We start from the raw sequence: 22,773 nt of genomic DNA, 5'->3' as shown, positions 1-22,773 counted from the left end.
GGTCAGTTTTGAGTTAACCAAATTGTGGAAAGCATTCAGCACACTAAGAAGTTTCAACTTTTCTTTTGTTTAAAGGTTGTTCTTACTTTCCATGAAAGTTTGTCAGCTGTACCCAGATTTCTCAATAGGCCTCTAAAGTAGTATTCTGTGTCAAAACGTCTCATGCAGCCTTTGATTATATCACCATCTATGACTTCCTAAAATGGTACATTCTGGCACACCTCCAGTAAATTTTCATGGAAACTAAATAAAATTTTCAGATGGGTAAATTGAAACATATGCTCTGAATGCCTTTTAAGCCCTAGTTAGTGGGGATATTCAGCACAAAAAAATAAGCTTACCTCAAAAACTGATGTGAGCCTTGCTCACCCTTAAACAATCTTTCCAATTCAAAAGATAGAGAGAGATTTCTAACTAACTACAAATACAGAAAGAACTGTCCAATATTTCCCATTACAGTAATGAAGGCTCACAATGATCCCTCCCAGAGATTTACGTTAGTAATAATAGCATCAATGATTAATCAAAGTTTATAAAAGAAAATAAATATTTTCTTAAAAAGATACTTAAGAATGAAACTACATCCAGCCATTTCTCCATGGATGACATTCTTATACAGCATTTGGTGACTCAGAATAATTTGTAAGCCACTTACTAGTAGTAAATATTTCACTTAAAGTCACTTTTCAGCATGTTTCATAACTGACCTGGAACTAACCAAGTAGAACAGTTTCATTCAAACCCCACAGCCAGTTTACATTCTTCAGAAGCACTATCATCTGCAAAAGTTCAATCAATGCTGAAAGAACCACAACATTTTCAGAGAGGATACTGGGTCCGATTCTCAAGTCCCTTTTGGCTGTTTTGCACTGTTCAAAGCAGTTCTCCACCACCTCTTCCTGGGCCTCAGCATACAGGACATTTCCAGGAAAAAGGGAAAGTACCTTGTCAAACCTTGGCTGCTGGAACAGACCATGAGAAGCAACGCACAATTTAAAGCAGCACTACAGACTGCTCTGAATTATGCCAGGGACTGGAATGGTGCCCAGATATCCCCAGGATTCAGGGCAGGGAACACAAAGATGGCTTAGTACTGCCTTTTCTCTGCCTCAGCTGCATATCTCAGCTACAGCTGAAGATTTAGCCCTGTATCTCTCGAAGGCTAAAGTTAAACTGTCACATTAACTGAAAGTAGAAATATAGAATAACTTAAGTGCAAGGTTACTTTACCATTTCTAGACTTTAGATCTCTGTGAATTACTTTCACTGGAGCCTCCATATGCAAATAGTGCATTCCTATAGAAAAATGAGGGAAAGTTGTAAAATTATGCTGGTTTAGCAAGGCCACTGATTGTCAATGCTTGTGTTAATGATGATCTATAGTACTTTAGAAGAGGAATGCTGATTGCCTATGTGATTATTTGCATGTAGAGAGCCCTAAGTATGTAAAAAGTATACATGTAATACAGTGCCATGTGCATGAACATAAAAGGATGGAGATATCACCCATCCAATGCATAATTTTTATGCTCTTATTTCTATTCTTTCATTTCCTATTTTAAATATCTGTATATATCTAATGCAGGCAGAGCTGGGTGAGTCTTAGGTACGCTGATGCTTGGATTTCAGAGAGAGATAGTGTCTTATCGACCAGAAATATGATCTGCGTCCCAACATTTGGAGGTATTCTGCAACTTGCTCTTGTGTCTAAGCATCACACTCATTGTTGGGATTTAAACTATAATTGCATAGAGTTAATCACAATGACAAGCCCAATGCCTTATCTGCTGTACCTTCTTCTAGTGCTTGGAGGATATAAAATGTAACCACTAGCCTTCATTATTCAGATGAAACTATTTAGCGAGTAACTTGGGTATGTTGAGATAAAACTCCAAAAAGGCTTGCACTTACAAACTTTTTAAAAATAGATAAAAATAAACTGTGGTTTAGCCATTTAGGCTCTGGGGCACTGAGATCTTCTAGCATGGACTCCTGAAGACCACAATGACTTCTACGGGACACCACATGTGCAAAGGGATCAGTGCTGACCAATCTGAATACAGGATCAGGGCTGTAAAGCATTAGCTAGTCTTTGAATGTGTATTTAAAAATAAAAAGGAACTAAAAACTGTTTGCTAACACTTTGATTGTTTTTTTAAAAATTACTTAAATTGCTTGGGAAATTTTGAAGTGTGTTTTAAAATTTTTATGTGTGGTACAATACATACAGAATAGCATCCACCTGTCTTGAATTACTTGGATAGTTTCTAATTAAACTGTTCCATTGAATAGTCTAAGGGCTTGTCTAGACACTAAAGCAAGTTAAGACAAATTAACTGAAGGTGCGAAGTTAGAGCACATTATTTAAAGTGCATAAAACCTCTGTGTTAGATGCTCTCATTTAGAAGTAAAGTGGTCTCAGTTTGCTTTAACTAAGGGCTTGTCTACATGGGAAGGTATTCTGGAATAGCCATTCCTGACTAACTCCCTTTGGAAGTGGATTAAGCAAATTTGGAATAAGGCACTCTTATTGGAAAGCATCCACACAGGAATTTAATCAGGAATAGCTATTCCACTTAAAATTCACGCTCCACCCACCTTAAAACAAAATTAACTTCTCAGCGTAGGGAAGATCTTAGTTTTGCTTAAGCTAAAGTGCACTGCGGCCACTTTATTTCATCTTAACTTTCCTGACTATCCCTATGTAGACAAGCCCTAAACCTAGATATTGACATATCTATGCAATATATTTCTATACACAGTCACCTATGAAAAATATTCTGCTGGGATTTAGAGCCAAAACATAAACAGAAATGGTCAACGGGAAGGAGTTATTGTTAAAAATCAGCCTCTTACCTTTCGCTATGTCAGTTGCCCAGGTCATGATATGATCCATATCCATGTCTTCACTTCTGTTGCTATTAATGTAATCATACAATGAGCCAACAGAAGCATATTCTATTAAAAAAAAAAGACACATAATGTGTCAAAATGTTGCTTTTAAGTCAAAAAGCTGGGTGATTTCCCACCAACGACTGATAGACCAATGTAATCCTCATATAAAACTCTGCAATAAGACTCTGTGGGTTCAATAGTTAACAGCAGGCTGTATTCTGCACGGGTGTAAAATAGAGGCATTTTGTTTTTAATTATCCCCAGACAGGCAAATAGTGGATTTTAAAATTAAGACAGTAAAAAGGCTCAGCATAAACAGAATTCAGATTAGCCAGATCAGGAGCTTGACAAGTATTTGGGGACAGGTACATTGGGATGTTTAAAAAAAAGTCTGATGAGCACAGTTCTGCTCAGAAAAGCAACTATGTAAAATGTCACCTTTTTACTCAGGAGGTCTGCTCCATTTGCATATTCAGAATTTCATCTACTGACTTAAGGGACTAAAATAAGTTGTACTGCTTTTCTCTGTTCTTATCCCTGTAGAGCCAACACTGATAAGAAAGCAAGGTGGATTCTATTCCTTCTTGTTCATTCTCAACAGAATAATTTACGAAGTACTTTGTTCTGAACAATTACATCTGTGAAAACCCACTAACAGAAGTGTGGTTGCACAGGTGTAACCAAGGGTATGTCTACACCACAGTCGGAGGTCTATCTGCAGCATGTGCAGACATAGCTAGTAGCTAGTCCAGGTACCAACTGCAGTGAAGCCATGGCAAAATGGGCTAGCTGCCCAAGTACAAGCCCCCCAGTGAGCCTGGGTATGGTCTCTGGCAGCTAGCTCATGTTGCAGTCGGCACGTGAGCTAGCTAAATCAAAGCTAGCTCAGGCATGTCTACACATGCTGCAATCACACCTCCAACTCCAGTGAAGACATTCACCCTAAAGGGCTAATTTGGCCTGCAGGCTCTTTATTGTTGGCGATGGTGTATGTGATGGAGAGAATCTACTTTGACTTTCAGAGCCCAAGCTGAGTTTGAAAGTCTAGAGAAATCAATCTATTTACTGCAAGTTGAGCACAATTGATTCTAAAGTCACAAATACAAACTTGGAACTCCACAATGCCATTTGACAGTAATTTTTCAGTACTTTAAATCAAAGATGTTCTACATGGGAACACAGAATTTGCCATTCTTGATCAGATTACTGGTTCGTCAAATGGACTCCAGCAGTGTCCAATATTTAGTGCTTCAGAGGAAAATGGAAACTCCTCATCTTTGTATTATTGTGCAACGTTGTACATGAGGGAGGGCAAAACAGTCCATCACAAAGTAGGAGACAATCTATTTGAATTACTGTCCAAAAATATTTGAGTCAAGTATTAGAATATGACCTTAAATTAGGTTTTTTCGGGGGAGGGAAAACAGGAGAGTCAGATAAGTGGAAAGAGAAATTTTTGTTAAGGAAAAAAAAAAAATGGTCTAATGTTGAAGTGCTGCGGCCAAATTTTCACTTGTTCCAGGATAGGCTTGGTGAGAGAAATGTGGGGATGGGAGCAGCTGTTGGGAACAAGTTATGCCTCCCTGATTTTCCTGGTGTAATTGTCCCTGCCCTGCCCACTGGCATATGTTGGAGCAGCTTAGGGGCTGCTGTAACTTATGACAACTGGTTATGGTCGCTATGACACTATATCCTAGTAGTGAATTAAGCAGACACTACATCTCACCCACCCCCAGCCTCTATGTCAGGATGCACAGGGGCAGATGATGTAGGATCCAGCTACACCACTTTACACCACCTGAGAACTTCCCTACACCAGGGAAATCATCAGCTGGTCACTTAGAGCCACTACTTTAAACCACCTGACTAGTGCAAAGTGGCCAGAACAGAAGGGGCAGAACCTCGGTATGTAAGCACAATTGCTAGGCCATGTCTACACTACAAAGTTCAGTCAATGCAAGTTATGTTGGGATACAGCCACTGAAGTCTGTATATCGCTCAGGCGTATGCATGCTTGGCTTCTTGTGTCGGTGCTCCCCATACTCATCAGGCGGGCTTGTGTCGATGCAAAGTATGGTGCACTGGATAGATATCCCAGCATTCCCCACGCTACTGTGTGGTGCAGTGCCTTTTGGGACCTTTTCACAGAGCTTTGTGGGATAGTAGCAAAGTGCCCAGGGATTTCCAGGAGCTACGGGTCAAGCTCCTAACATGCTGGTTTCTATATCCCATACTACTTGCCACATCCAATAATTTTAGCATCATTTTTCAAAACTCCCACAGTCCCATGCAGCACTTTTTGGTCTCCACCATCACTGACAGAAGCATGGAGCCTGCAGAGCTCATCATAGTTCTCATGTGCGTTGCAAATACATCTAGGAAGCACCACTGTCCAGTATGTGAAGAGCTTGAGGAAGTACTGCTACAATTAGGACTGAGATGAGAACAATGTGGAGATGTTCGAACACAATAACTAGAAGCTAATGGGCACAGTGGAAAAACATTCCAGGTTGCTGCTGGCATTCTTGGAGCAGCTCTACGTGGTAGAGATCAAGTCCCGACTGTTGGGAATGCATCGTCGTAATGCACATTTAGGATGATGAGAACTGGCTGCAGAACTTTTGGATGCGAAAGGCCACATTCTTGGATCTGTGTGCTGAGTTCACCCCGGCCCTTCAGCACAGGGACACCAGAACGAGAGCTGCATTGACAGTGGAGAAGAGTGTGGCACTTGCAGTCTGGAAGCTTGCAACACTGAATTGCTATTGGTCAGTGGGAAATCATTTTGGAGCTGGAAAACCCAGAGTTTGGGCCATAGTGATGAAAGTTTGTAGAGCTATTAAACGTCTCCTGCTATATCAGACTGTGACCCTCGGCAATGTGCAGGACATCACAGATGGATTTGCAGCAATGGGGTTCCCAAACTACGATAGGGCGATAAGTAGCAGGCATATCACTATTTCGGCACCAGCCCACCTTATTACAGAAAAGGCTACTTTTCCATCATCATAAAAGCGCTCATGATCATCAGGGACATTTCACAGATAACAAAGTGGGCTGGTCAGGGAAGGTGCATGACACACACTTTTTTAAGAACACAGAACTATTCAGAGAGCTGCAAGCAGGGACATTCTTCCCCGACTGGCAGATAACCACTAGCAATATTGAAATGCCAAGAGTGACCCCGCCTACCACTTACTCCCCGGCTCACGAAGCTGTGCACTGACCTCGACAGCACCAAGGAAAGATTCAACTACTGGCTCACCCGGTGGCCACGTGACTGTTGAATGTGCTTTTGGTAGATGGAAGGGATGCAGATTGGATCTCACTCGATTGGATCTCAGCAAGAAAAACACCCCAATGGTTATAGCTGCATGTTCTGACCTACGGAATATCGGTGAGGTGAAGAGAAAGAGGCTGCCACCAGTGCTGTGCAGTTGAGGGAGGCTTTAAGAGAGCATGTCAAGAGCCAGCCATAGCACAGCTTTCATGAAATAGTGTCTGTCGTGTGATATATTGGTTTGGTTCAAGCCTGCCGCTATGAATTCTGGAATGCTTGCTGTACATTGCATCTTTGCCCCCCCCTTATGTGTTCCGCAGCACCTGGTGTGAATTAATAAAGATACTGAGACTTTCCAAAAACTGTGTGGAAAATAGCAGTTAACCAAATTAAAGTGAAAACAAAGACATTCAAGGCTAATTTTTTTTTTTTTAACCAGCACTGTTAAGAGAGGGAAACACAGTTTACAAACCCAAGTGAAAATGGAAGTAAACAATAGGCATTTATGTCCATGTATGTAAACAGTAGTTCAATGTAGTCCGTTGTGACTACTAGTTTTCTCAGGCCGGTGTATGTGTAGCTTTGTTGTACCCTGGTTGGAGTGGTAGGTGTAAGGATGTACACTGTGGTGCCATGTGGTATGTTGGGAGTTGTAGGGGGCAGGGACCATGCAGTTCTCCAAAGACTGCAAAGGCTGCTGGGTCTGGGATCTCTGGGCCTGTAGGTCAACCATGCTCTGCAACATTTGTTTTTGTTGCCTGAGCAACCCCATTATGTCCTGGTATGTTTCCTGATGCACCTCTTGGTTCTTTTGCTTCTTCTGCAGCAACCACTCTCTCCATTATCAGTCTGTCTTTCTCCTTGTTCACATTCTGAAGGGCACTGCCAAACCCTTTGATCATGGTCCAAGGCAACTGTGGCCAGGAGGATGGATCTTCCATAACCTATACTCCTTAGTCCTCTTCCTTCTTCTCCTGATCAGGGTCAGATGTTCAGTGGGGGGGACTCCTCAAGGCCATCACACCAGAAGCTGCTGATAAAACCAGACAGATGCACCATTAGATTTATAGTCACAATGGAAAAGAAAAAAGTCAAGTCTCAAAACTGCCTTATGTCATTTCCATAAAAACTTTTAATAAGAAATGCTTTATTGGCACTGTGGCTTTGGAGTGCCTCGCTACAGCACCACTCTCTCTCTCTCAAACCACGGTGAGTATGGAGGAGTCAGAGCAGGGGGTGTTCTGTTGCATGTTGCTATGAAATTTAGTGTTACACCCCGTCTATCCCCTCTGGTGCATGTATAGGAAAATGGCAGGGAATATATTGGCACTAGTTTAATAGCAAAAGGGGAGGGTATAAAGAGGGAAGATAGGAGCACTCACTTAGCACGAAAGCAAGATGTTAAGAACAATATTCATAAAGGATCCAAAAGACACGAAGAGAAGAAATTATTGAATTTGTTTACACAGATGCTAAGAGCCTGGGTAACAAAAAAGAGGAACTGGAATTGCTCATTTATGAGCATAAATTCAGTCTAGCTGCTCCTACTGAAACCTGATGGGATGATTTGCACAACTGGAATGTTAAAATCAATAGCTATAACCTATTTAAGAAGGATTGAGTAGGCAAAAGGAGAGCGGGAATGGCACTCTATGTCCAAAATGGCATTACCTCTTTCTGAGTCACTGATAACTTGGAAGAAAATTATCTTGAATGCTTACAAATCAATGTCCTAACAGACAAAACACAAGATGGGGTATTGGTTGGTGTCTGCTACAGACCACCAAATCACGTTAGGGAACAGGATGGCTTCCTCCTTACACACTTATCTATAATTTCTAGGAAAAAGAGCTGCATCATCCTGGGGGACTTCAATCTGAGTGACATATGCAGGAGGTCTCATGCTGCCAATACTAAAACACCCTTAGAATTTCTAAACATTATAGCTGACAATTTCCTAACGAAGCGTTGCAGCCAATGCACAGCAATTTTTTGAGACTTTGTCCTAATAGATAAATAAGAACTGATCACAGAACTAAAAATTAATGGCAGAAGTACAGGTAGCAGCTAGTGATGAACAAACATAAAAAAGGTCTCATTTAAATAACACACTGTGCTTATACACAAATGCTAGAAGTCTTCATACTAAGATGGGTGAACTACAGTGCCTTACATTAAATGGGGATATTGATATAACAGGCATCACAGAAACTTGGTGGAATGAAGGTAATCAATGGGACATGGTAATACCAAGGTACAAAACATAAAGGAATGACAGAGTAAATCATGCTGGTGGGAGAATAGCGTTATATATCAAAAAAAGCATAGAGCTAAATAAAGTAAAAATCTTAAATGAATCAAACTGTACCACAGAAACTCTGGATAGAAATTCCATGCTTGAACAACAAGAATATAGCAGTACGAATATACTACTGACCAGGATGGTGATGGTGATTGTGAAATGCTCAGAGAGATTAGAGAGGCTACAAAGGCAGAAAACGCAATAATAATGGGGGATTTCAACTATCCTATTGACTGGGTACATGTCACCTCAGGAAGGGATGCAGAATAAAATTTATAGACATATTAAATGACTGCTATTTGGACCAGCTTGTTCTAGAATTCACAAGGGGAGAGGCGATTTAGTCATAAGTGGAAAGCAGGATTTGATCCAAGAGGTGAATATAGCTGAACCGCTCCATAACAGCAACCATAATGGAATTAAACCTAACATCCTTGTGGGGGGGAAATGCTAAAGAATCCCACCATGGTAGCATTTCACTTCAAAAAGGGGAACTACACAAAAACAAGGAAGCTAGTTACACTGACATTAAAAGGAACCGTTGCAAGGGTGCAATCTGTGCCGACCACATGGAGACTATTTAAAAACACTGTAACAGAGGCTCAAACTAAATACCACAAATAAAAAACACAGTAAGATCAAAAAAAATTCCAGCATGGTTAAACAACAGAGTAAAACAGGTGGTAAGAGGCAAAAAAGACCTCCTTTAAAAATTGGAAGTCAAATCTTAGTAAGGAAAACAGAAAAGAAACATAAATTCTAGCAAGTTAAGCAAAAAAGCCTAATAAGGAAGGCCAAGAAAGAATTTGAAGAACAACTAGCTAAGAACACAAAAACTATCATCAAAATAAATAAATAAATAAACCAACCAACCAATAAACAAAATAAATAAATAAATGAAATACATCAGAAACAGGAAGACTGCCAAAGAGGTGGTGAGGTAACCAGAATACTGAGGTGCTAAAGGAGCACTCAAGGAAGACAAGGCTATTGTGGAGAAGCTAATTGAATTCTTTGCATTAGTATTCAGTGCAGAGGATGTGGGGGAGATCCCCACAGTTGAGTCATTCTTTTTAGGTAACAAATCTGAGGAACTGTCCTAGATTGAGGTGTCATTAGAGGAGGCTTTGGAACAAATTGATAAATTGAACAGTAATAAGTCACCAGGACCAGATGGTATTCGCTCAAAAATGACATTGCAGAACTACTAACTCTGGTATGTAATCTATCGTTTAAATCAGCCTCTGTACAGATGACTGGATGGTAGCTAATGTAACACCTATTTTTAAAAAGGCTCCCGAAGGGATCCTGGCAATTAGCGGCCGGTAAGCCTAACTTCAGTACCAGGCAAACTGGTTGTACCGAAAGTAAAGAACAGAATCATCAGATGCATAGATAAACGCGATATGTTGGGGACAGGTCAACATGGCTTTTGTAAATGGAAATCATGCCACACCAATCTATTAGAATTGTTTGAGGGACAAGAGTACTTGGACTTTCAGAAAGCCTTTGACAAGGTGCCTCACCAAAGGGTCTTAAGCAAAGTAAGCTGTCATGGAATAAGAGGGAAGGTCTTCTCATGGTAACTAGTTAAAAGATAGGAAACAAACGGTAGGAATAAATGGCCATTTTTCACAATGGAAAGAGGTAAATAGCTAGGTCCCCCAAAGACAGTGGTGGGCAATCTGCGGCCCATCAGGGTAATCTGATTGCGGGCCGCGAGACAATGTAATTGTAAGTGGGGAATCATTATCGAGCTGATATGTTTCTAGCAGTGTTTCTTGGCCCTATGTTATTTAACATTTTTATCAATGACCTGGAAGAAAACATAAAATCATCCCTGATAAAGTTTGCAAATGACACAAAAATTGGAGAATGGTAAATAATGAAGAGGACAGGTCACTGATTCAAAATGATCTGGATTGCTTGGTAAAGTGGGCAAGCAAACAATATGTGCTTAATATGGCTAAATATAAAGGTATACATCTATGAATAAATATTATAGGCCATGCTTATAGGATGGGGGCCTCTATCCGGGGAAGCAGTACCCCTGAAAAAGATCAGAGGATGGTGGTGGATAATCAGCTGAACATGGGCTCCCATTGTGATGCTGTGGCCAAAAGAGCTAATGTGATCTTATCATTTATAAATAGGGAAATCTCGAGTAGGAGTAGAGAAGTTATTTTACCTCTATATTTGGCACTGGTGTGACTGCTGCTGGAATACTATATTCAGTTCTGGTGCCCATAATTGAAGAAGGAGGTCAGACTAGAAAATGACAATGGTCCCTTCTGGCCATGGAATCTATGAATTTTCACAGAAAGGGGTTATTTTGGCTGATATCCCACTCCTCCAGGTCACAAAGACACAGAGATCCCGGCTGCAGCTGCGTCCCAAAGCTGCCCAGACATGTGTGCTGCCAGCCTGTTTACTTCAATGGGGCAAGCTGAATTCATCACAATGTGGCATGGGAGAGTTTCCCGTCTCAGGGGAAGAAATTAAGCTGCCACCCCTAGAAATCTTTGGGAGAGGATGGCAGAGTATCTCCATGAAAGTTTCATCAAGATTTCTCAAGTGCATAGAAGAGACATCCTATTCTGATAAATAGAGTACTCTGCACAGCCCACCATCTAGTCCAACAAGCCAAAGAACTGAAAAGCTGATGTGTCGCCAACTCTACCTCTGTTAGTTCTACCCCTGCTTGAGCACAGAATACCATTCTGATACGGACTGTGTAACTGAAATACCATAAAACCCTTCTTAGAATTTATTCCCTAACATAATATCAGTAAAGCAACAAAAAGTCAATACTTTTGTCAAACACAGGAGGGAAGCAAGGAGGGTGATAAGGTTTTAGAGAAAGAAAAACCAAAAAAACAAAAATAAAAAAAAATATCACAAGGAATAATGCACGTACACACTTACCCAAGCTCCCTTCCCCTTCTCCTCAGCGGGCTCATCTGTGCTTGCCTGGCAGAACTGGCTAGACTCCTGCAGAGTTTCAAACAGTTCTGGAACATGGCATGGCTTGAGTCCCGCACCGCGTTTCCTCTCTCCTCCTCCTCCACGCTGTTCATGGCAGGAGCATCTATCTCAGGCGCTTCCAAGGTACCCAAACTTGTCTGCAGGGTGCTGGTTGGGTCTCTACCAAGTATGGCAAGGAGTTCGTTGTAAAAGTGGCAGGTCTGCGGGGCAGCAGCAGATTTCTTGTTGCCCTCCTTCACTTTGTGGTATGTCTGGCACAGTTCCTTCACTTTCACGTGGCACTGCTGTTGATCCCTGTAATGCCCCTTTGCCACTGGGCTGCTGTGGGGGGCATTACAGGGATCAACATCATCAACGGCAAACTGCGGCCACTGGGAGCTGTGGGGGGCCGTGCCTGGGGACAGTCAACGTCAGCAGAATGTCTCGTGGCCCGCAATTAGATTACCCTGATGGGCTGCAGGCTGTCCACCAGTGGGCCAGAGGCTGATGAACTAATGACAGCAATCAGCCCATCTGCTGGGAACAGGTAAAGGACAGAAAGGAAGTGAAAGGGAAAGGCTGGCCAGAGCTGGAGGGTAGAGGATCTCACAATAGTGAAGTCTTGCCTCTCCATCCCCAGAGAATGGACTAATGGGGACGTTTACATCCAATTGTATGTTGCTGCACAAGGGACTGTACTGGTGAAGTGGTAGAGGAGATCCAATACATAAACACACTGGTGCTTATAAACTCGGAAGTGTCCAAACTGTTTGTGGTGATCCAAAAGGGCAAGAAGGGGACCTGTTACAGTGCCCCTAACAAAATACAATAAAGTAACCAACCAGATACAACCTATCCCCAGTGGCTTTTACAGATGGACTGGTCACCAGGCCAGACAAAGATATAGAGGAAAGAAAAAAACCACTAATATCTTTATTTTATTTTTTTTATTTATTTTTTTTTATAAAGAGAGGGTTTATAATTTGACCTATGTAGTAAATATAGCCAAATTGCTATTTTTTCTCTTTTTATATTTTGGCACTACCTCAACCTAGAAAAGTAAGCGTATCAATATATTGGAATGTTTTCCTACAAAGAAAGTACCATACAAACACACACATAATTTCCCCTAATTATTGCTTCTGAATTAATTTAACAATTCAAAGTCACTGAAAAAGATATATTTTATTAAACATTAGACAGTGCAGGTGTAAGTTCTGTCACATACCTTTATCATTTACTAGATAAACATTTTTAATCTACTACTCATTCATTTTGTTTTTAAATACAATATCATGTATCTGGCAACCTAGCATTATCAGCAGCAGACTAATCTTAGAAAACAAACTACATGTATAAATGGTACAGGAGAACTTTAGAGTCTTAAGGCTTGCCTACACAGTACTTTAAACTGCACCAGAGGGATGTAAATTTTAACCCGCACTAGCATGTTGCACACTAACTGATATCTGTGGACCCTGTTGGTATGCACTAAAAGTTCCCTAGCACATGTTAATGTAGTCCTGTTTCAAACAGTACTATATTAATGCATTCTAGGGAACTTTTAGTGCATACTAGCAAGGTCCACATGGGCCAGTCAGTGTGTGACATGCAAGTCCATACTAAAATTTTCATCCCTCTGGTGCAAACTAAAGCACCGTGTAGACATGCCCTAAGTGGTATATAACCTGATTTCGTGTCTGTAATGAATGAATCAACTATCCTAAACCCAACAGCCTTTTACCCTACAATAACATTTACTGAAAACTGGTTGATTCTGTTCTTAAAGGAACACTACTTGGCACCAATACTCCAGTGTACTGCGGCAGCTTTGCATTGCTCTTGCAGCACAGAGAAGCCCTAAAGCTGATGTACCTAGACATAGGATTCTTTGGTAACATAGAGGAATCTTCAAGTGGTATGAAACTAACATAGCAGAGCTCCTATGCTACCTCCTCCCCTGCTTGCTGACATAAGGGGTATGGCTGCGATATCCTTGCACCCAGCTGACCACAGGAGGGCCCTGGCAGCCGGCACAGTTTAAAACAGCCTTTAAGCTTCTCTAATTAATGATGAGCACTGGCTGTTACCCTTCCCTCTGCATTTCCAGAGGTGGGTCAATGTTGTTGTAATGCAGGTGGTGCTGGACATGCTCCCTTCTCCAGCTTCCCGCCAGATAATTTAATTACAAAGCTGTGTAAAAGATGTTAGAACTCGATAGTAACAATTAACTGAATACCAACCAGTGACCTAGGATAATGGGCCCACAAATGGTAGTCATAAAACATTAATTGTTGTCCCTTGGCTACTGAAGACATAGCAGGGGGTGGGGGCAATTGCTGGAGATGCTGCTAGGCATCTTACTAGGCAAGAATTTCCCATTCTGCGGCCCACTATCTCCTACACTGAGATGTAGGGAAGCAGTGAGCAGTGAAAATAAGTAGGGAGGGATAAAGAAACAGATTGTTTACTTTCAAAGGGAGAGGTCTTCCAGGTAGTACATCAAGTCCTAGATATCTGTCTAGTTTTACAACAACTTATATAAAAAGCACTTGTGAAGTCATTATAAACTAAAATTTCATTCAACTCCAAAATGAATTGAAATAGAACAGTTAAAGGAAATGGTCAGGAATAAAGCAAACCACCTCTAGCTGCTGTTATACAGTATATAGAAGCAAAGTATATAGAGCAGTATATAAAGACAAAAATTCTAGTGGCAAACTGGAGAAGGGGTCATGGACAGTTCAGGCTGTGCTGCAATGTGGCACCACCTCCAGAACTGCAGAGAGAGCAGCTCAAACATCTCAGAATTGTGGGAGATGCTGGGCTGCAGAAATAAAATAAACTTCAATAACTCACTTAATGGATAAGAGAGAGACATGTATACCCAGTTGAGTACATTTATTAAAATATCCCTGCAGTTAAAAGACTGTCATGCAATTCAGTTCATAGCTTGTAAAAATAATTGTTTTGGTTCTTTTAGAAGACGCAGTTTTTGTCATCATTTCCATACTTGCTTTCAAAATGTCAAAACTATTAAAAATTCAGTGGTGACTGAAACTGGCTGCACATTATATTACCTTGCAGGTAGGATACAGTAAGCCAACAAAATATATAGCCATGCAGGAAGCCTTCTGTGATAAAAACTGACTCGGTTCAGGGATTACAATGCTAATGTACAAGGTCTACATGACAGGACAAATGACGATGAATTCAAACTGAGTATGGACTATGAAATTTATTTATGCAAAGTGATGAGAGAATAAGATGGAGACCTCCATCTGAGAAGTGCTTAGTCTAGGGTATGTCTATACTATGGCAACTATACACACACAGCTACAGTCCCATAGCTATGCTGGCATAACCCCATAGTGTAGATGGGGGGTTTTCCATTAGTGTAAGAACATCATCTCCCTGAACAACAGTAGCTAGGTCAATGGAAGGATTCTTCCTTCAACTTAGCTATGTCTACACTGGGGGTTGAGTCGACATAGGAATCGCACTCAGGAATGTGGATATTTTCACACCCCTGCCTGATGTAGCTGTAGTCAACCTAAATTTTAAGTGTAGATAAGGCCCTAGCTGAGAAACCCCCAGTCCTGCAACTGACTCAATGTGGGTGCAAGCAATGTGACCAGTTAGGTATTGCAGCCGTAAGTGCATTCAGACAGAATTTCAGTAATGTCAATAATACATTTAATCAGAGGTAGAAATAGAAACATGGTTTCCAATATGTAGATATAATTAGTTTATTTAAGACTTTATGCCATACACTTACAACAGAAAAATAAAAGCATACAGTTCGCAGTTTGAGTTAGGATCTAGCAACGTTAGACCTTCTATATTATAAAGAAAAAAGAGTCAAAGGAAGAGTCCTCACCTGTAACTATGCCATAGTTAGGAGGTTCAATAATGGCTCCATAGAACTGAATGATGTTTTTGTGACTGAGCACACTGAGTATTTCTGCCTGTTCAAAAACCAAAAGAAAAAGTTTGACAATTAATAATAAAATGTATTTACTGCAATAATATACATTAGACTCTATGCACAAACCACACATCATACATGAATCAGAAAAATAATGTCCACTTGGGGTATTCTCCTTAGAAAACCTACCTGTTTCAAAACACTGTGAGAGAATTTAGAAAATGCAGCGTTCTCAGCACTTCTGAAAATCAGGCCACTTTTTAAAGTGCCTAAATAAGGATTTCGGAGACTAGCTTTTTTTAAAATCTTGGTCAAAAAAGATGGGGGGGGGGGGGTTGGTTGGTTTTTGTTTTACAATGGTGTGTTTAATATTTGGGCCTCTCAATATTTGCAGCTCTATAGTATGCTCCAATAATAAATACTACTACTACTGTTTCTTTTAAAAAATAGTCAATGATTTAAAAAAAAAAAAAGTTATTGTTTTACACACACACACGAAATGGAGGGTTATAGAAGGCAAACACAGCCATACACTATTATATATTATCCCTCACAAAAATGCCTTCCTTGAAATATTACATTAACCTCTGAGCTTCTACTAGCTAGATCAGTCTCAAGCATTGGAAGGAAACAAAGTCATGGTCAGTAAAGCAGTCATCCCCACTGAGTACAAATACATAAAAAAATAAGGGATGTTGGCTAGCTTTATTACAGCAGCTACCACCATCCTAACAAATATAAAGCCACTGGCAAAACAAACCTAATTTGTCTCTAGATTTTGTACTGAGTGCCATGGAATGAATATACACGTGCATACGTGGAAGCCTATGGATGTGTAATAAGTAAACATTTCACATGGTTACAATAGTTTCTCTTGCAGCCTCTTCCAAATAACTTCATCAAGGTTTTGAATTAGCACCTTTAGCTGGTGTGCTATGGTTTGCACATGCTCAATGCAAAAGTTTAATCATAGCCTTGAACTTAACCCCAAGATTTCTGATTGCATAGTGTACTATGCTGTTTCCCCTGCTCAATGAGATTTGAGTTATCACAAATGAACAGAGTTTAATGCACAAACAACTTCAATAGGATATAGAATTTATATTCTACAGGTGTGGTACAATCATTTCTGTATGTATGATGCATGGAGAGTTTCAAAATTCTTTTTCAAAGTTCCGTCTCTCCACAGCATAATTAAATAATTTTGATTAAAAAAAAAATCTCATGATGTTTTCATCAGAGGTGCAAAATCATATTTGAGGCTTTTGTAAGGTTATTGTGAATTTCAATGCTGGAGGACCTGATTCACCCAGGTGGGTGCAAGGGCATTTAATTTGCACCTACCTACGCAACTGTGCCAGAGGTGGGATTCACCACCAGTTGCCTAAACACAGATAGGTGCCTAGTGGAATTTTCAAAGCATCTGGGCACTTATGAAAATCCCCCTAGGTGCCTATCTGCAACTTTAGGTACCTAAACACCTTTGGAAAACTGGCCCTAACTGGCTCAGTCATACACCGCCTGGACACACTGTTGAACTACAACTTGACATACAGGACAACCACAAGTGGCATCTAATTTATTGATGATACCCCACACCCTTGGGATAAGGGTATCATCAATAAAGGGTATCATCAATAAATAGGATAAGTCCTTGGCTAGTCACAATAATAATAATAATAATAATAACAACAATAATAATAACAATAATCACATCACATTACCAACCACTCATCACACAATATTCTAAAACAGTTCTGGATGAACCTGAGCACCTGCTGATCTCTATTAAGAGATGTCTATTATATTAACAATATGTATTCCACTGAAGCGCAGATTGGACAGCATTTTGTGTGTGTGTGGGGGGTGAATCAGAAAACCAAAGCAAACTACTTTGCTATGTTTGAAAACTAAACCATTGACAAGAAATTAGAAGACAAAGCGAAGTACATTAAAATACATATTTCAATTAAATTAATACTCATGAAGTGTGGCATCACTAGAACATGAAGTCCTGTCTTTACTCACAAGACACACCGAGTGCAAGCAGCAGGAGTGCAAGCTACCTCAGAGCACCTTGACATTGTGCCCAACCTTGACCTCTCAGAATCATCTCTCCTGTTGAAAGGATAGTTTAACCTTTCTGTCCATTTGCCAATGAAAAATGAACACCAACTGTCATCGTGGCTAGTACGCTGCGGATATCTGTAAACTAGGTACTGAATAGATCTCATCAGAGATGCCTCTAAACACCGTCTATAAGGTATCTATTAGTGCTGTGCTTTGTATTCTAGTGCAAATACATATGCATCAATAAGAATTCTCTGTGTTCTTCGCTGTCAGTATTAGGGCCCCCTGAGCCTTGGCTATACTCATGACTAGCCCCAATACAATACAGCATTTACTGGCTACCAATAAGTATATTTCTGCCTGTGCTGACCCTTGAATGTAGCCAAGGCAAGCCAGGGCCTCCACTGCTTGAACTAATCAGAAATCTGATGAGGTTCAATAAGGATAAGTGCAGGGTCCTGCACTTAGGATGGAAGAATCCAATGCACCGCTACAGACTAGGGACCGAATGGCTAGGCAGCAGTTCTGCGGAAAAGGACCTAGGGGTGACAGTGGACGAGAAGCTGGATATGAGTCAGCAGTGTGCCCTTGTTGCCAAGAAGGCCAATGGCATTTTGGGATGTATAAGTAGGGGCATAGCGAGCAGATCGAGGGACGTGATCGTTCCCCTCTATTCGACACTGGTGAGGCCTCATCTGGAGTACTGTGTCCAGTTTTGGGCCCCACACTACAAGAAGGATGTGGATAAATTGGAGAGAGTCCAGCGAAGGGCAACAAAAATGATTAGGGGTCTAGAGCACATGACTTATGAGGAGAGGCTGAGGGAGCTGGGATTGTTTAGTCTGCAGAAGAGAAGAATGAGGGGGGATTTGATAGCTGCTTTCAACTACCTGAAAGGGGGTTCCAAAGAGGATGGCTCTAGACTGTTCTCAATGGTAGCAGATGACAGAACGAGGAGTAATGGTCTCAAGTTGCAACGGGGGAGGTTTAGATTGGATATTAGGAAAAACTTTTTCACTAAGAGGGTGGTGAAACACTGGAATGCGTTACCTAGGGAGGTGGTAGAATCTCCTTCCTTAGAGGTTTTTAAGGTCAGGCTTGACAAAGCCCTGGCTGGGATGATTTAACTGGGAATTGGTCCTGCTTCGAGCAGGGGGTTGGACTAGATGACCTTCTGGGGTCCCTTCCAACCCTGATATTCTATGATTCTATGTATACCAAATACATGTAAAGATAAATCCCAATTGGCTCAGGATATGTCTACAGTTAAACCACTGCAGCTGCGCTGCTACAGTGCAGTGGTCACCAAACCACTGATTGCGATCGACTGGTCGATCCTGGAGTCTCTGCGATCTCCGGGCCGCTAAAAGACTGGTGATGCAGCAGGGCTCAGACAGGCTCCCTGCCTGCCCTGGCCCCACGCTGCTCCCGAAAGCAACGGGCTGCTGACACGTCTCCGTGGCCCTGGGGGAGGAAAAAGGGAGAGAGGCAGCTTTATGCGCTGCACCCACCACAAGAACCGTCCCTGCAGCTCCCACTGGCCAGGAACCGGCCAATGGGAGCTGCCGGGACAATGCTTGTGGGCACGTGCAGTACACAGAGACCCGCTGCCCCAAGGGCCGCAGAGACATGCCAGCAGCCAGATACTTCCGGGAGCAGCATGGGGCCAGGGCAGGCAGGCAGCCTGGCTGAGCCCCTCTGCACAGCTGCCTGGGAGCTGCCTGTGGTAAGCGCCTCCCGGCCGGACCCTGCACCTCGCACCCCAATGCTCTTGGGTGTGGCTTCTTCAACCCCCTGAGAGATGCAGCTATGCTGATGTAAGTTTCCAGTGCAGACCAGCCCTCAGCTGATGCAAGGCCTGGCTTGCTCTTGCTTACACTTAGGAGTTAGCACCAATACAGGTAGATTGATTGATGGCTGAATTGCAGTTATTCCTGTGTGTAGACAAGGCCTTAATGTCAGATTGTGAATTCCATTCAAAATAGATACAAGGGAAGAATTTCTGGATGATAGTTTCATCCTCTGGACAGATGACCTAAACTCCCTCACAGATTTCCACCACAACTTCAACCTCCACCACACATCCATCAAGCTATCTCTAAAACACTCCCAGACCAGCATCAACTTCCTGGACACCACAATCAGCTTCAGCAATGGAACCCTGTAGACAACTATAGACAAGAAATCCACAGATCACCACACTTACTTTCGTAAATCTAGTAAACAACCCAAACACACCAAGAAATCTGTTATCTTCAGCCAGGCTCTTGGAAATCACAGAATATGCTCTGAGGAGAAAGTATGGGATACACACATTAACACACTTAAAACTGCTTTCACCAAACAAGGACACTTCACCAGAGAAGTAGATCACATCATGAAATAGGCCACTCAAATACCCCAAGAGAACCAGTTTCAGTACGTAAAAAAACCCTTCCAACTACACACCCCTAGTTGTCACCTACCACCTCATACGACAATCCACTTGATCGTTAAACAATTACAACCCATACTTGATGGTGACCACATCCTGAAATAAATCTTTTCTGAACCTCCTTTTCTGGCCTCTCTAAGGTCCCCATCAGAAGCAAGCTCCCCAAGGACCAGGATCCACCAACTCAAAGCGGAACCAGACCTGGCCAGAACAACAGATGCAAAACCTGCAGACATATCTCTACTGCTACTGTGATCAAAACCCCCCACAACACACCTTTCAAGATCCATGGGTCCTACACGTCTATCACAACATGTGGTGTACCTTATCCAGTGCACTAAATGCCCCAACAACTGTGTGGGTGAAACCAGACAATCACTACACTCTCAAATGTACTCACACAGAAAAATGAAAGACAAAACCACCATATCACCTGTGGGTGAACACTTTTCACAAAATGAATATTCCATATTGGTCTTCTCAGACATCATCCTCAAAGGAAACCTGCACACCTTCAAAAAGATGAGCCTGAGATCTTACATTCATAGCTTTGCTAGGCACTCAATCATGGTTTTAATAAAGGCACTGGATTATGACTTATGGGGGTGGCCAAACTTACTGACCCTCCAAGCCGTATATGACAATCTTCAGAAGTCTGACAGCAGGGGTGCATCTGCTGGGGCTTGGGGATTCAGCCCTGCGATGGGTAGCAGGGCTAGGACTTCAGCCCCATGGGAGGTGCCGGTCAGGGCTTCAGCCCCACTCTTCCCTGAGCCCTGGCAGGTGCCACCCGCGGGGCTGAAGACCTGAGACCCCCCCCCCCCGCCCAGCTGGGCAGAAGCCCCTAGCCCCACCACCCCCGACAAAGGGCAGAAGCCCCAAGCTCCCTCAAACAGTCTGGTAGCAGAGAATGGGAGAGGGGCTCCGAGAGCTGCACTTTAACTGTAAAAGAGCCACATCTGAATACAAGGTTTCAGAGTAGCAGCCATGTGAGTCTGTATCCTTGACTCTCTTCAAGTGTTCTACCTGGGGGAGTCAGGCTCTTGAGGCAGGAAGAAGCAGCTTTGTTGAGGAGGGGCTCTGGCTGGATAAGGAGGTTGCACCTCTCCTCTTGAGGTTCGCTGATTCTCTCACTAGTGTGCACCTTTTAGGGGGAAAAGACGTGGTTCGCCACTGATTCTCCTAATCTGGTCTAGTTACTGGGGCAGCGAGAAGAACAGAGCCTTAACCTTCCAGCTGTGCCGGTCGGACGCCACTTATATGGTAGTGACGAAGAGGATTTGCTGCCCTGCCCCACAGGGTGACTGGGCTGCAAAACACCCTGTGGGAGAAGCCAACACTTCTGTGTTGAAAAACAAAATGAAACCTGAGCCTCCAGGTTCGCAGCAAACCGCCCTCCTAACTGGCCACTTCACTTTGAATGGTCCCTTGGCATATGTGTTAACTACTTACCTTAAACAGTCTGTTCTACCTTGTATTTAGCTGTGATACTCTGAATACCTTTCCCATACCTGAAGAAGAGCTCTGTGTAGCTCAAAAGCATATCTTTTTCACCAATCTTTTTATTGGTTCAATAAAAAGATTACCTCACCTACCTTGTCTCTCTACAATGAAGAAAGGCAGCTTGTCAACCCTCCAAAACTATGCAAGGCCTCAATCTAAAAAAGTCCAAGTGATTCCATATGAACATTACCATTACCAGTCATCACCACTTATTATTCCAGCTGGCTGTGCGGTGGCGAGGAGGGAGCTGGAGAGGTAGCACTGGAGAATACACAGAGTGCATCTTTCCCCCACCATTTATCTGAGCATGCTGCTTCAGATCAAATTTGGAAATAAATACTGATTCTCGTTAGACCATCAGGCCAGCCAGCAGCCAACCAACTTTGTTGTTAATAAATCAGTTAATTGCACAGCATGAGGCACCTTCACTCTATGCAAAATTGCAGGGTTAGAAATGTTTAGCTACTCCAGCAATCTGATTAGCAGAACATCCCTAAGTGTTTTCTAATATTTATTAATGTACTGTGCAATAGAGTTTGATTATTTACATTCCTGTAAATAAATGTTTGCTGTGCTTATAATGGAAATCTTCAGAATCATTTAGAACAATTTAAAGCAGACTTGACAAGGATTTAGTCCCGAAGTCTTACAGCATTTAAGGGCTTTGAACTCCAACATATTCCTGGCAGAGTTTAAATCTTAGCTGTTCCCATGACGTTCTCTACACTGTAAGAATGGCCAATTGGGATAACAGTGTTAATGTTTCATTTAAAACTATTCTATTTACTGATTATCAAGACTAAATTAAACACAAAATGCTGATAAAGGTTTAGTGTTAAAAGTATTATTTGTTGAGTGCTGAAAGAATGGCTGGCCCTTAAACATAGAGAAAACACATTCCCAAGGACAAAATATTAAGGAGCTTAATATCTAAAATTACAACACAAACACAAAGTACTAGGGGAGACTAAAAGATGGATCATAAAATTGTGTAGAGTTTGGGGCAGGCACTGGTTTGCTTTAAATGTATCACTTCTTTGTTTAATGACATACCGGATCAAAACAAACCTGGTAATATTTAAATAAAAGTGTGCAAAAAGAGTTAACAAAAATAGCCTCACCTCTGTAGTCAATGCTAGAGCTCCCACAGATTTCAATGGAAGCAGGAACTGGCCCTTACTGGCTATTATTTTAATGACTTTCTTTCTAAAGCTAAACTGAATATGATGCTTAATAAACTATTTATATTTCCTGCTCATTCTCAAATGTTCATAAGTTAGTTCTCTTAAGACTACAGTCTCTCTATATTTCAAGTCTTAGAACTTACATTCTATTACTTGTCATGAGGTTCCGCCTTCCCCATCCCTCTACAATATGCAGTAAATGGAGGGATTTTT

At 41.8% G+C, this 22,773-nt stretch overlaps 1 protein-coding gene across 5 annotated transcripts in view; it reads right to left on the bottom strand.

The window, feature by feature from the left end:
• Positions 1 to 22,773, bottom strand: part of MAP3K20 (mitogen-activated protein kinase kinase kinase 20) — a 131,270-nt gene that overhangs the window by 74,025 nt on the left and 34,472 nt on the right. For all 5 annotated transcript variants that reach the window (XM_037912580.2, XM_037912581.2, XM_043525234.1 and 2 more), the window contains exons 3-5: positions 15,322 to 15,409; positions 2,857 to 2,958; positions 1,231 to 1,296 (exon numbers count right to left, since the gene is read on the bottom strand). In XM_037912580.2, the coding sequence (XP_037768508.1) occupies positions 1,231 to 1,296; positions 2,857 to 2,958; positions 15,322 to 15,409 (256 nt within the window). The remainder of the gene's footprint in view (positions 1 to 1,230; positions 1,297 to 2,856; positions 2,959 to 15,321; positions 15,410 to 22,773) is intronic.

Source organism: Chelonia mydas, chromosome 11 (assembly GCF_015237465.2).
Source record: "Chelonia mydas isolate rCheMyd1 chromosome 11, rCheMyd1.pri.v2, whole genome shotgun sequence".
NCBI classification, from domain to species: domain Eukaryota; kingdom Metazoa; phylum Chordata; order Testudines; family Cheloniidae; genus Chelonia; species Chelonia mydas.
Note: the sequence above shows the minus strand (reverse complement) of the source record. Positions and strands in the feature narration are given on the sequence as shown.